Source organism: Candida orthopsilosis (assembly GCF_000315875.1).
Source record: "Candida orthopsilosis Co 90-125, chromosome 1 draft sequence".
Taxonomy (NCBI): Eukaryota; Fungi; Ascomycota; class Pichiomycetes; order Serinales; family Debaryomycetaceae; genus Lodderomyces; species Lodderomyces orthopsilosis.
The window spans coordinates 853,634-867,814 of record NC_018292.1 but is presented as its reverse complement, the minus strand read 5'-3'; the positions used below and the strand labels follow the sequence as shown (position 1 = coordinate 867,814).

At 38.2% G+C, this 14,181-nt stretch overlaps 7 protein-coding genes across 7 annotated transcripts; 1 reads left to right on the top strand and 6 right to left on the bottom strand. All coding sequences in view use genetic code 12, as the record gives it.

Moving 5' to 3' along the window:
• Positions 1–7: 7 nt before the first annotated feature.
• Positions 8–928, top strand: CORT_0A03960 (Fad1 protein; the record flags this gene model as incomplete). The annotated part of the gene is made up of 2 exons (XM_003866176.1): positions 8–225; positions 283–928. 2 exons carry the CDS (start codon positions 8–10, stop codon positions 926–928), a joined length of 864 nt encoding a protein of 287 aa, XP_003866224.1.
• Positions 929–1,020: 92 nt separating this feature from the next.
• CORT_0A03950 (hypothetical protein) lies at positions 1,021–1,848 on the bottom strand (the record flags this gene model as incomplete). The annotated part of the gene is made up of 1 exon (XM_003866175.1): positions 1,021–1,848. One exon carries the CDS (start codon positions 1,846–1,848, stop codon positions 1,021–1,023), a length of 828 nt encoding a protein of 275 aa, XP_003866223.1.
• A 195-nt stretch (positions 1,849–2,043) lies between these two features.
• Positions 2,044–3,375, bottom strand: CORT_0A03940 (hypothetical protein; the record flags this gene model as incomplete). The annotated part of the gene is made up of 1 exon (XM_003866174.1): positions 2,044–3,375. The coding sequence occupies one exon, from the start codon at positions 3,373–3,375 to the stop codon at positions 2,044–2,046; it is 1,332 nt and encodes a 443-aa protein (XP_003866222.1).
• Positions 3,376–3,639: 264 nt separating this feature from the next.
• On the bottom strand, positions 3,640–5,574 carry CORT_0A03930 (Hst1 hypothetical proteinistone deacetylase; the record flags this gene model as incomplete). The annotated part of the gene is made up of 1 exon (XM_003866173.1): positions 3,640–5,574. The coding sequence occupies one exon, from the start codon at positions 5,572–5,574 to the stop codon at positions 3,640–3,642; it is 1,935 nt and encodes a 644-aa protein (XP_003866221.1).
• A 618-nt stretch (positions 5,575–6,192) lies between these two features.
• On the bottom strand, positions 6,193–7,848 carry CORT_0A03920 (Mls1 malate synthase; the record flags this gene model as incomplete). Its single annotated transcript, XM_003866172.1, has 1 exon — positions 6,193–7,848. The coding sequence occupies one exon, from the start codon at positions 7,846–7,848 to the stop codon at positions 6,193–6,195; it is 1,656 nt and encodes a 551-aa protein (XP_003866220.1).
• A 1,356-nt stretch (positions 7,849–9,204) lies between these two features.
• CORT_0A03910 (Mts1 sphingolipid C9-methyltransferase) lies at positions 9,205–10,743 on the bottom strand (the record flags this gene model as incomplete). Its single annotated transcript, XM_003866171.1, has 1 exon — positions 9,205–10,743. The coding sequence occupies one exon, from the start codon at positions 10,741–10,743 to the stop codon at positions 9,205–9,207; it is 1,539 nt and encodes a 512-aa protein (XP_003866219.1).
• Positions 10,744–11,175: 432 nt separating this feature from the next.
• CORT_0A03900 (hypothetical protein) lies at positions 11,176–12,747 on the bottom strand (the record flags this gene model as incomplete). Its single annotated transcript, XM_003866170.1, has 1 exon — positions 11,176–12,747. One exon carries the CDS (start codon positions 12,745–12,747, stop codon positions 11,176–11,178), a length of 1,572 nt encoding a protein of 523 aa, XP_003866218.1.
• Positions 12,748–14,181: the final 1,434 nt, after the last annotated feature.

Sequence of the window (14,181 nt, the reverse complement as noted above, 5' to 3'; positions counted from 1 at the left end):
CCCAACTATGACTACACAAGAGCTCACGGAACAACAAATAGGGTTTTTTGAAAGATGCGAGGAGTGTTACCATCTAATCCAGAGCTTCTTAAACGATACTTTGCCAAATGGTTTGGTTTCGCCGAGACATAAGAAGTATGAATATGACCCAATTCTAAGACACGCTGTAAAAGAAAAGATCAAATCAAGCATGACGAAGTTGGAAAAATCAATAGACCTTCACGGGTATGTACTAGATCCATTAGGATAAACCAGCTCTTTTGTTACTAACAAGGGTTTTAGGTTGAAGGAAATTGCAATATCGTATAACGGAGGAAAAGACTGTTTGGTCATGTTGATCTTGCTTTTGGCATCCATATACAAGAAATTTCTCAGCACCCACGAGGCAAATCGTGGTGGAAACTTCTATTCCAGTGGAATTATACCCCACGACTACAAGCTAGACTCTATCTATGTCAATGCCGAGACTCCATTCCCTCAATTGACAGAATTCATAAAACAATCTACGCAATACTACCACTTGAATCCGATTTTTATAATAGACTCAATGAAATGTGGATTTGAACACTACTTAAATGAGATTAATACAAACATTAAATCAGTCATAGTGGGAATTAGGCACACCGATCCTTATGGCGCACAACTTCAGGATGAGCAATACACAGACAGTGATTGGCCTAGATTCTTGAGAATTCATCCCATTTTAGACTGGAAATACGTGGAAATTTGGGACTTTTTGGTTGGTTCTGATGTTGATTATTGCACCTTGTATGACGAAGGTTATACAAGTTTAGGTGGTGTCAATACAACTGTTCCCAATCCAGAATTATTGATTCCCGGTGGTGAAAACAAGTACCTACCCGCATATATGTTGAAAGATAATGCTGATGCCTTGGAAAGGCTAGGTAGAGTGAAGGTTCAACAATAAAACTGTCCACAGCAAACTCATTGGTGTAACTAAAGTAATAGATAGACGTTTTTCTTCAGATAAAATTGGTGAGTCTGTAGCTCCCACTAGACCTACCCATTGTTGTTCTTTCTTGATGATTTACTGGCGTTTGCACTTTTTACCAAAACATCCTTAAAGTATTCTTCCGAACATGGGCCGACACCAATCTCCCCCAATGTTCGTTCGGCACTCGTGTAACCGATCCTTATGGGTATGCTGTCATTGATAATTCCATTGTTCTTTTGTTTCAACTTGAGCGTCTCCAATTTCATAATCAACTCAACCTCTTTTCTATTGTTTTCGTCAATCAAGTTCTGTAGAGACTGGAGGTACTCAACTGTTTTGGTCAATATTTGTCCTTTGTTTGGCTTACCATCTTTTGTTCCCGTCTTACCCACAGTATTATTCACATCATCATCGTTGGGAGATCTTTCCGAAGGGCTGTTTTCCTTTTTTACCTTCAGTTCATCTTTAACCTCGAAAAACTCGCTTGGGATCAATGTTAATAATTCTTGAATTTTGTCGTTAATATTATCTCTTCTTTTCCTTTCATTACCTTGGCTGTTTTCGTCATCGTTGTCATTGTTGTCCTCAGCATCGCTTCCTTCTTGTGATTTAATGTATGCTGAATTACGTCTCGAATGAGGTTTACTGATTCCGCCATGATGAGCAGCATTGCCGCCCAGTCCACTTGAGCCACCAACACCACTACTACCTCCGCCACCACTGAATGATTGGGATAATTGACGCTTTATATCAGCCGACCCGCTCAAAAAGTCGTCAAAGTTTTCTCGTTTAATATCAGGGATTGAGTTTTGGTTTCGGCCACCATGGCGCGAACTGCCCTCCTTAAATTGGTCATTGGAGTAACTTTCGAGATATGTGTCAAATTGTGACATTTGAAGTGGATATTGTGAATTATTGCCGTTGAAGAGAGAGGTTATTCCGTTTCATATCCAGTTATAATTTTTATTCCCTTTTGTTTATTAATAGAAGTTTGAGGTTTTACGAATGGTCGTGCGTAAAAGCACAAATGATATTATACGAGCACGTGATTCGTTAGAATGTTCATATATATTTACAAGTCCTATTTTCTAGATTTGAAAGTCCTTCAGTAAATTTTTATCTTGTTTCATTAATTGATTGTTGAGACGTGTTTGTAATTTGTGGAATTCCTTCGTGAGAAAAGTGATCCTTGCGTTATCATCTCGTGTTAACACTTTTGACCCATACTCGTTGAAAATCGAATTACCATTCAGCAATGCATTATATTCATCAATAACCGTCTTGAGGATGTTATAAGTGACGAAATTACCACTATATCCTAAAAATTTCATTTCTGTGTATACTTTTTCAAATTCAAACAAATCAATGTTTCCGTTATACACCCAAATTGTCCTCAAAATTTCATTGTATGTTTGCTGATTACAACATAATGTGTACAAATGTATATCCACCTTTAGTTTGTTGAATAATGAAATTGCCAATTGACCATTGAACAATTGATAACCAAGCTTTTTGAATACATGGTTGGTTATGATTGGCAAAGTTATAATGTTGAAATCAATATTAAGTGGATCGGCTGAACTTTTTGCACGAACTCTCTCTATAACATCTTCATGAAGTTCACTCCATCCACTCATATTACTTTCAAGAAACACATCCCTCAAATAAAATCGATCATTCAAGGATTGGTCCTTCTTCGCACTTTTTAGATCAGTTGCTACTCTTTTCAATATGCTATTATAAAGCTGGTAGACTTCTGGAGATGATTGCAACCTGCCAATAACTGCTAAAGTCGGTATTAAAGCTGCCTCGCACTTTTCATACAACTTCTGGCGAAGATCCAAGTCCAAAGATTGTACGGTGATTCTGTTTTGAAAACTAGGTGCCGCCTCGTTTAAAAATCCCCCTCTCTGGTCATCACTTTTGTAGTTTGAGAGTAATGAATCAATGTCCACGGCTTCATCTTTCTTTTCAGATTCCTTTTCGTGTGGTCTTTTTTCATATGCCTCTTTGATAAATTGACTTAGCCTCTGAAAGTCGACTTTGTTGCTCGTTGTGAATAAATCATCATGTGTAATCAGTTGTAAAACACCTTCTTGATTTAATGTCTTTGATGAGGAATTGATGTTGGAAAGAACGGAATGGTTGATATTGGCAGTGGAACTATTCGGTTTCAGGTCCCTGGCATCATTGGTAGACTTGTCTATCACATCTCTATCATGTTTCGCGGATGTCGGCATATCCCCAGCATTATAATCATCCAGAGCCTTTTGTTTTTCCACCTCATCGAGGTCACTCGATCCCGGAAGCCTAACTTCAAGGCTGTTGGAATGTTGATATCGCGTTTGACATAGATGAGTTTTTGTCAATGTGTATTGTTTAAGGCATCTTGTTGCGACAAATCTCGATAGTAGTCTCATACCCTCATTAATGGAAAGTTATTCTAACTGACGTGAAAATTCATCTTTGATGGAGATGTTTTTCTAGTGAGCACAAAAGCTATAACCAACTGCGTTATTCTACAATATTATAAAGAATTCTAAATAGCATACTTCTACTGTCAAAGTGCAGTGTTCTAATAGCCAAAATTTCAAGATACGCTATCGAAGTCAGCTGTGTAACATCCTCTCCTTTGTAAACGTATTATCAGTCTCTAGACAACCTATGTAGTACCCATTTTCTTCCTAATTATCCCCATCACCATCGTCACTCAAGCTGATCTCAGTATAGGCTGTGCTACCACCATGTGCTATATTCTCTTCAATCTCATATTGAGAGAATGAGCTGCGGGACCCCGTTTGTGGCTCGATACTTCCACCTTGGGATCCCTGACTTGATCCTTTGATGCTACTGCCAACGTATAGCATAGAGTCTTTCCAATGCACTGCCCCTACCTTCATGCCTTCTTCGACAATGTTTTCGATATCCCTGTGTTTATTGAGGGCTGAATTGAATGATTGACGCTCCTTTCCATTCAGCTCATCGCTTTGAAGGTCGAATGCTGTCGCTCCGTCAGTATTCACTTTCTCCAGTGGGTCTGGAGTGTTTTCTGTCTTATGAGTCCTAGACGACACTTTATACTCTCGTAACCCAGTATCCACCAATTCAATTTCCAAATTCTCTCCGTTTCTACCTCGTATATCATCATAATCCTTGTGAGGTAACTTCCAGTCGTCTCCCAACTTGTCGGCAATAAAGCTAATAACCTCATCACAATAGCCTAATAGACTCACGTCAAAGTTACAATGATCTATTGGATCCTTATTAATTAAGATTTGTGGCACATAGTGGGGTATCTTGTCAACTATATCGGCAACGGGAGCCACTTTTAGGGAAGTACCAATGCTGATCAACAAATCACAGTTCATAATGTCTTCTCTTATGTGGTCATGGAACCTGCGTGGCAATGCTTCCCCAAAGAATGTAATGTCAGGCTTGAAAACGCCAAAGCTTTCAGCAACGTATTTGTTTTCGTCCCTTAGTAGCCTTTTACGTTTTGGCTCGCATTTTTTGCACCTAGGTAGTTCTTGTTTGCGAATATCTGGAAATATACTTTCTCCAGGTACATTATGTCCACAGCTGGTGCACGTGGCCCCTGCAAAGGAGCCGTGGCATTGAATCAAATTTTCCGGTCGTACTCCGGCATAACTCTCAATATTGTCAATGTTTTGTGTGTAATTACGAAGAAGCTTGTTTTTAGATTGAAGTAGTTGAATGAATGAGTGTAACGGACTAAACGTGTGTTCCGGGGGTAAAATCATATGCGCAATGGAGTAAAATAATGTCGGATCAGTATGGAAGATTTCCAAATCAAAAACCTCTTGAGGATCACTTAGACCTAAATGCTTAACCATGGAATAGAACCCTTTTGACGACCGAAAATCAGGGATGCCTAGACTCGTGGAGATACCTGCTCCAGTTATGACTATTATTCTCTTGCTTTCACGGATTAGGTCTATAGCATCTTGGTATGTAGATACATCATCTAACCTGTCCCGCTTTGAACGCACTTTTTCCATGGCACGATTAAGGATTTGTACACATTCCAGCAAATCAATATTATCAAAATTTACACGCTTCGGTATAAACCCGAGCTTTAAAACAATCTTTATTATATCCTGGCCGGAGGCTGAAGTTGGTAAATACCTTTGAAGAAATTGCAACCTTCCTTTGTCTTTCAAATATCGTCTTGTTTCTTCAATCTCTTTTGGTGGAATAGATCTGTAGAAAAATTCCGCACCATGGGACACATGTGTGTCTACTTCATCAACACCCGATTCTACCGTTTCATCATCACTCTCGCTGGTATCATTACAAAAGCTTTGATCAATATAATCTTTAGTTGCTCCGTTATCATTCGCATCCCCATTTCGGTGGTACCATACTCGTTGAGGTTCAGCTATAACTTTATTTTCATTAGAACCAGTTTCACTGATATTTGATCTTACAATTGACGGCGACGGTGACACGTTCGCAGATGACGACGAAGACGACGACGAAGAGACCCCTTCAAACGGCTTGGTTTTGGGCGTCAAGCTATTCGGAGGATTGGCCCTAAATTTCTTTTGAGGTGGTGCATCAGTGTCAGAATCAGAATCAATTATAATGATGTCAGCCATCTTTTCCAAGAGTATACAACGGCTATATGTTTCTAGTTAGTCTATTATTTTTTGGCGATATTGTGCTAGGGATGCTGATTCCTGCTCAAAGCATAACCAAAACACTTCCTCACTTGCAATTATTTCTTTTACGAAGCACAAACTTAAAATTGTTCAAAGATGCTACCAAATATGAAATTGGTGAACAAGTCGTACTGTCATGGAAGATGCTAGTAGTCGTTCTTGAATCTTAATTGAAGTACCATTGTGAGCATTTCGGAGACTTAGAACGGAGGGGAGAATAAAAGCAAATTTTTGAGGGGGTATTTTTCAATCATTGGAATTCTCTGGGCATTAAGAAGCATACTGATTATTTCAATAGAATACACCTGAAGCACGTTTTCAAGCTTCTTATGCCAAATCAATATTCAGACTACCAGCTACATACATACAGTGCGAAAAAGGTTACACATCCCGAGTCGAAACAGGACGATATCTCTCCGTTTGGGTATTCGTATTAGATTTTGTCACATTCGGCGTTCCCCGAATCGGCTACAAAACAAATGTCGTAAAAATTTCCAACTTTAAACTATACAATAAATACAAAAGTTAAAAGTTACCAGTAACTTTCCATACAGCTTATAATTTCTCACCTGGAACAGCTCTACCAACGGTAGTGACGTCATCGTAAATCAAAGTGGTAACGAAATCAGAGTATCTTTCACCAAGAGCTTCTGGAGCAAAGTAAGCAAATGCTTGCTTGAATTTGTTACCTGGCTTAGCATTCTTAGTCAATTTGGAGTACTCTTCATCCAACAATTGTTTGACGTAGTCCTTGGTGATCACCTTACCGGTGTTGGTCTTGGCACCATGGGTGACCCATTGCCAGATTTGAGTTCTCGAAACTTCAGCAGTAGCAGCGTCTTCCATCAAGTAGTTGATTGGAACACATCCAACATTTCTCAACCAAGCTTCAATGTATGAGATACCAATGATAATGTTTGCTCTGATACCGCCTTCAGTAATAACACCACCAGGAACAAATGGACTCAACAAATCTCTTTGTGTGACTGGCTTGAATGGCTCCTTAGGTGGCAAGTCAATTTGGTTTGGTCCCTTCATGTGTTCATTGAAGACCTTCAAGACTACAGGAACCAAAGCTGGGTGAGCAACCCAACAAGAGTCACAACCCAATGAAACTTCTCTCAATTTATCTTTGGTGACATTTTCCAAAGCCTTTCTGTTTCTTTCTTCGTCATCCTTGATTGGAATTTGAGCAGCCATACCACCTAAAGCATGAACCTTTCTCTTGTGGGTGGTGTGTACCAACAATTTAACGTATGAAGACATGAAAGGAGCAGCCATTGTAACTTGTGATCTATCCGGCAAGATAAATTCTGGGAAGTTTCTCAAACATTTAATGTATGAGAAGATGTAATCCCATCTACCACAGTTCAAACCTGCAGAGTGTTCTCTCAATTGGTAGATGATTTCATCCATTTGGAATACAGCTGGAATAGTTTCAATCAAAACTGATCCTCTAATGGTACCTCTTGGAATTCCAATGTAATCTTGTGAGTAGTTGAAGATATCATTCCACAATTTAGCTTCCAAGTGGTGTTCCATCTTTGGCAAGTAAAAGTATGGACCAAAGCCTCTAGCTAAAGTTTCTTTTGCGTTGTTGAAAAAGTAAATGGCAAAATCGAAAATACCACCAGAAACTGGTTGACCATCAACTAAAACGTGCTTTTCAGTCAAGTGCCATCCTCTTGGTCTAACAATCAATGTTGGTATGTGTCTACCTTCTTTCAAGTTTAAGGCATATTTCTTACCATTGGTTTCAAAACTCAAGTTTCTTCTAACACCATCGTACAAGTTAACTTGACCGTCAACCAAATTTCTCCAAGCTGGAGTTAATGAATCTTCAAAATCAGCCATGTAAGTAGCGACATTTGAGTTCAAAGCATTGATAACCATCTTTCTATCAGTTGGACCGGTAATTTCACATCTTCTGTCAATCAAACCTGGAGCCAATGGTGGACCAGTCCAAGTTGGATCATTTCTAATGTGTTCAGTTTCTGGTAAAAAGTTTGGCAAGTAACCTTGATCTCTTCTCTTTTGCTCTTCTTTCCTGTTGTTTAACAATTGTTGTCTGGTTTTTTCAAAACCACGGTGTAAAGTAGCAACAAAAGCTAAAGCTTCTTGTGAAAAGATGTGTTTAGCATTGTCTGGAATTGGGCCTAGGACTTGGACACCTTTGACTTTATCAGCAACAGTTGGGAATGGGCCTGACATTTTTGATTATATAATTTTAATATTAGATAATTGAGAAGAAAGAAGGAATTTGGAAAGGAGGAAATTACGGAAAAGCAATTGTATATTTATATACTTTAAATTTTAAAAATCTGGGGGGCCAGAGGATGTCGAAATTCAATTCAAAAAAAAAATACAAAGCGTTGAAAGGGAATGTGATAATAAAATCGGACATTTCTTATAACACAATAGAAAAAATGTCTCTCTTTCTTACCCCAGATTTATTTCCAGACTATAAAAAATGTCGGACAGACTAATATTGTTAATGTCGCACACGATAGTGACTGCATACAAATACAAGTAAAATTAAATTGGCCTCGGGTGGATGGAGTTGCCCGAAACAGCCACGGAACTATTGTTTGACTCTGATTGGCGTCAAAGTAACTAAAGCGGTTTTCGGAAACGCTCGAAACAAGGAGCTAAAGTCGTTTTGATACAGAATGAAGGGCATGTGCCAGAGGTAGAAGATCCCGAATAGGACTCGATGATAATGGGTGCTCTTTGGGGTTATTATAGACAATCTCGAAGGGCAAATTCTGAGTAGTGAACTTTTCACAAGTCTGAATTTGTCTAATGGGCATAACCGAGGAAAAGCTCACGTACATCATCACAGAAAAAAAGAAAAATGCTCAGTCGCTCCAGAGTCAAAAAAAAAAAAAAGATGCTCCGATAACGAAATTCGAAAACTCTATAGGTTGGTATTCGGACTGGGGGATTAGAAAGCATTCTATTTTTACTTTCTTAGCCACTAGTTGCAGTCAATTGCTGTGATGTAATGATGCGAACGAGGGTGATTTCTTTACGATTACATCATTCAATTTGCAATCATTGAACAGAAATACGACATTTGATAACCACTAAAGGAGTCGCATAGTACGATCCAGATATTCTTCCTTCGCTTCCACCCTACTATTCCCATGGAATTCTCTATGGCTCAAAGGGTTCAAGAAGAACCCCCTATAACTAGCATCCCTCCGCCCTCTTGAACAGCCCATTGCAATGCGACTTTTGACTCGTAATCATCGCGCGTTTAAAGTCCTTTGATTCCGACACTCAGCCCGCTCTTTATTTCCTAATTTGGAATCTTCCCCCAACACAAAAAACTTTATGCCTCGGAATATTATGGAGGAACCGCTCTGCACCGGTTTAGGGGTCTTCTTCAAATGCACGAGTCATGTTTACTATTAGAGATGCTTGAGTATCACCTGTTTGGTCGCAAAAGAGCCACCAAAGTCCGACAAGCTTACATGGCAATACTGTATTGACTGTATTCTTTTCAATATGTCTATATACAGAAAAAGTGATATACAATCAAGTAGCAGCCTCAGCCATATCCTCTTAATGCCAGTTGGTAAACTCTTTAGTCCACTTGCTGCCTCCATTAATAGCTCCTTGAAGACCTTGTTGTTTTGGTACATACTCAATTCTTCTGTATGAGTTAAGGTTCTTTCTCAACACAAATTGGTAACAAGTTGCAGTACCATTTCTACTAGCAACCACAGAACTTGACAAGAAAAACTCCCAAATTCTGTACCATTTGATTCCATACTTGTTGACGACTTTATCCTTGTTTCCAATCCAGTTCCTGTACCATCTCCAAATTGTGGCTGAGTAGTGAACTCCAATGTTATCAACACTAACAATCTCAAATCCAACAGATTCAAAACAACTAGCAACAAAACTCAAAGGTGTAGAAGCATCAGCACCAGGGAAGATGTATTTATTCATAAACAATCCCCATTCCAAATCTTCATATTGCCAATTCTTTCTTAATCCTGAATACTGCAAAAAGAACAATCCATCATCTTCCAATGCATCTCTACATTGTTCCAAATAAGCAGTTAATCTTCTGATACCAACATGTTCGGCCATTTCCACTGAAGTAATCTTGTCCCATTTACCATTGGGTTTACCGGATTTTGGTGCATCACGATAATCACAACAAATAATTTCAGATTGTTCTGGTGGTACACCATTATCCTTCAACCATTGGTTACCCCATTCAACTTGATTCTTAGCCAATGTAATACCGGTGACTTTAGCGCCATACTGAGTGGAAGCATAGTTTGCCCAAGCACCCCATCCACATCCAATATCCAAGACATAATCGCCTTTTTGCAAATCAATTTTTTCAGCCATAACTTTCAATTTGTTATCTTGTAATTCCTCCAAGGTTTCTTCTCTAGTAATGTCACTAATGACACCAGAAGTGTAAACCATTCTTGGACCCAAGAACCAAGAGTAGAAATCATTTCCACGATCATAATTCTCCCCAACTTGTTCTTCATCTTGTGATTGCGAGTGGAAAATAACTTCTGGAATCATACCAAATAAGAAAAACTTGAATAATCCCCAAGTGAATCTAAAGTTTGCCCATTCATGCTTATATTCCATAACATCTAAAGCATCTCCTTTGAACGAAACTTTCCCATCAAAAAACAATTCTTGAAATGTCTCAATTGGGACTTTGGTACCTTGTCCATTGTTTGAATCTTGATATTTGGCTTTCAATTCAGGAGTATGGTATTCCAAATAGTATGAGATTGGTCTATTTGGGTACTTTACTTTCTCATTGATTCTTGGCGAAATAGTGGACATAACTAGCCAATAAGCCATCAAAATAGGTAAAGCAAACAAAATGAAAAAGAAAACCCATGTCTTGAATCCTAAACCAAGCTTATAGGTGATGTAACCAGGTACTAAACTCAAAATACTTAGTAAAATCCAGTTTGAAAATGAAATTGAGCCAGGACCATCAGCTGGTAAAGGGGCATTGTGAATAGTTGGGGAATCAGTAGTCCAAACACCACATTTATCCGATGCTGGGGGCTGTGGTTTAGCAGCTGGTGTTTTAATAAAAGTAACACCGTCAATCATTTTAACAACTGATTATATAGTATCAATTGAAGGCAAATTGGTGTGAATATGTTGCTTCAAAAGAAATAAAATCAAAAGAAAGTAGGGACACTCAATTGGTGAATTTTTTTTTTTCCGGAACCCCTTTCTTTGTCCAATTCTGGATGGAAAATTTTGTGTTTGTATTACGACGGGGACAAGGTGTTCACATTTTGGTGAAAAATTTAATTTTACATTTTTTCTTTCGTAGATCTCATGTTGACGCGTTAAACGATCTGAGACACGTCAAAATTTTGGAAACGACGGGTTTTGTACGAAATTACAACAAGAATTAAACGACAAAGGATGGGGGAGTAGACCCTACAGTCTCGAATTACAATTCTACGTGGGAATACTGTTTTAAGACGTTAATCCATGTATTCAGAACAATATATAAAAATGAGCCATGCATTTTCAAAATTGTGCCCTAATATATAGCTTTCTCTTCAATTGGACATAGTCCAACAACAATCCATCATTATCCAATAGCAGCACCTCCTTGTTGCGCATTGCACTATTTTTTTTTGTAACTGGTTCTTTCAACAATATAGGCTTCAAATGCAGATCTTTGAAAAATATACTCAAATTAATATCATTGACCTTTATATTTGGTTTCTTATTGATAATTTTGAATATAATAACATTAACCAATTCATTTATATTTTGTAGCTTGTCCTTTCGAAGTTTAATGGCCATGAAATCATGATTATCTGATAGCAAAGTAAATGAAGTTTCAGTGGAACTTGCAGCCGTTCTCGAAGAAGGGGGTGGAGTTAATTGCGAATCTTCGAGAAATATATTGAGTTTGAGAAATGGACTAGTTTCAACCGTTGAATAACTAGCATGCGATTTTCGTGATTGTAATGGAGAAGAGTTGTGAATGGCTTGGCGTGAGTGGTTTCGCTTGACTTCATTCTCGGGTGATGCCAGTAACTCGTCAAGTGCAGCAGCTTCTGTATTTGTTGACCCTGGGTATTGTGGTGGTGTACGGAAAATATCAGATTCTCCTCCTATACTAAAGTGCTTCTGGACAACACTATTACGTACTTCGGAATTTCGACCAATGGAAATCATAGAGTCACGGGAAGCAAAGGTTGAATCGTAAAACAGACTTTCGTCGTCAAAATTAGAAAGGTCCATTTTCTCATTAAATTGTGCTGATGCAAGTTGTTGACTATGTTTTGTAACGCATGAGTTGACAGGTGATGTGAACGAGTAAGATAGTTGTGCTAATGGCGATTCCATCAGTGTCATACCTGATGAGTCCCTTTTTCTTGGTGATCCCAGCTCACTTACTATGCAAGAGTTCGACTTATTCTTCTCATGTGTTGATAAATTATCTAGCTGAGGTCGTGAAATTTTCATTCTAATTGACTTAGAACTCTTTAAGCTTTTATCTTCTTGTGGTGTTGTTGGGTTTTGCTCAAGAGAATTTGACCTTGGATCAAATACAGTAGAATCTGGTGATGGTGACGTGACTCTTGTATCGAGATTCTTGCTAGTGCTTGGAGGTTTGCGCTTAAGATCCACGTCAGATCCCGATCTTAATCTCATGGAAAGACGCTTCATAAATCGGGCCGGTGAGGACAAAATTCTTTTCGGTGTACTCGAAGATGGTGAACTTGGATCTGGGGAAGTTCCACCATTATCCAGTTGTAAAGTGTTCCCCAGGGAGACCCTTTTTTGCGGTGGCTTGAAAAAGAACAAATCATCGTCTTTGGGAGTGATTGGAGGTGTTGATATAGCCAATGACGGAAGCGTCGTGGCTAAACGTTGTTCAAGAATTTGTTCGTGGTCTTGTTTGAGTGTAGTGTTGGACTTAAGCGAACTAAGTGGAGTCAATGTACTATTCAGGTGTAGGTCTTTATGATCTTCAGTGCCTTCATCATCTGATAGTTCAAGCGGTGGAGTAACGTATAAGCTCGTAGGTCGAGCAGGAGATGACTGTAGACTCATCAGTGTAGGTTTTTCAAATTGTACTGGCATATAAAAGTAAAATAAAAGTGAATGTAATTAATGAAAGTGCCTGGATCCTTGAAGAATAGTCAATAACTAATGACGTAACGAATGTGTTTATAGGTTGTTGTGTTGACGAATATGTAAGGAATGTAATGGATCGTGATGAAGCTGTTACATGGATTCCCCACTCTGATAAGAAATGAAAATCTTTTCTGAAAGACAATTTACAACTTTATATTTCAGTTGAAAACAATAAGAAAATAAAAAAAAAAAGAAAAGGTTTCAAGATTAAGGTATGGAATTGCAACACAAAAGCAATGCATCTGGAACTCTACTCCTTTGGGAATAAAGAAGTCAACATATACTCTGGCAGTACCTAAGTTACACATGGCCACGATGGCACAAGAGAAAATATCGTATTACTTCAAATCGTTTGGCAACAGACTGATACCTTTTTCTCCTTGGTGCTCAGTTGCATGTTCCTTGCATTAAGGACGAGCCTTTTCCATATTCTCTCTTTGTACATACGTAGCAAATACATATAGGCTATATTGAGTACTGTAATGCTAATCTATGATAACGTACGACCATATCCCCAGTTGCATATGCAAAGATCAGCCTCAGTAATTACATACAAGCATCGTCAATAGTACAAATCTCTTGAACCATAGTTTAAGATCGTGTCTGTCTGATGTGCCTTGTTGGCTAATGGTGATGTCGCAGATCTCCTATCACATAAAAAAACTTGCTTCATTTGAAAATGTTTATGAAATGGATAAATTTATGATTGCAAGGTAAAGTATGTGTGTGCGTGTGTGCGACAGGCGGTTTGTATTGAAAAATGTGTGAAGTTTTACTTACACAAAAATAAAACTTTTTTTAATTCAATCGCCAGCGCATTGGTTTTGTTTATAGCTCAATGTCAATGTAGTATACGAAATTTCAATGACATGTCACAATTTATTTTCATACAATAAGCATTGTTCAGATAATCACTTTCAATCTTGAAAAAATAGGTTAGAGCTGTTGCAACCCACTCGTTATGAACATTTGTCAAAGATCTCAAGTTCAAAATGTAATCTGTGCTAAATGATTGTTTTTAAGTGTAACTCGTTAGTAGTAGGAAACCAAATTTGACAGAATTCTGAAGAAAAGAAATTAAACTCAATGTATTACACAAAAATTAGAACAAATAGTCAAAATTGGTTCTATTTGGCTTCAACAAGCAAATCTCGAACCACTTGTCTCCTCATTTATAAATTGCCCTATACAGTTAGAATTAAAGACGATCATTTTCTCGAACCAGCTATGAAAACTGTAGTTTTTACACTTCAGGTATGCGCGGTTAGTCAGTAAACCTTAGTGAACACCAGAATATAAAGAGACTCCACATGAAACTGCATATGAAAAAAATTTTATTCAGAGTTTCAACGAAATATGCTGGCCTCCAACAACCCTACC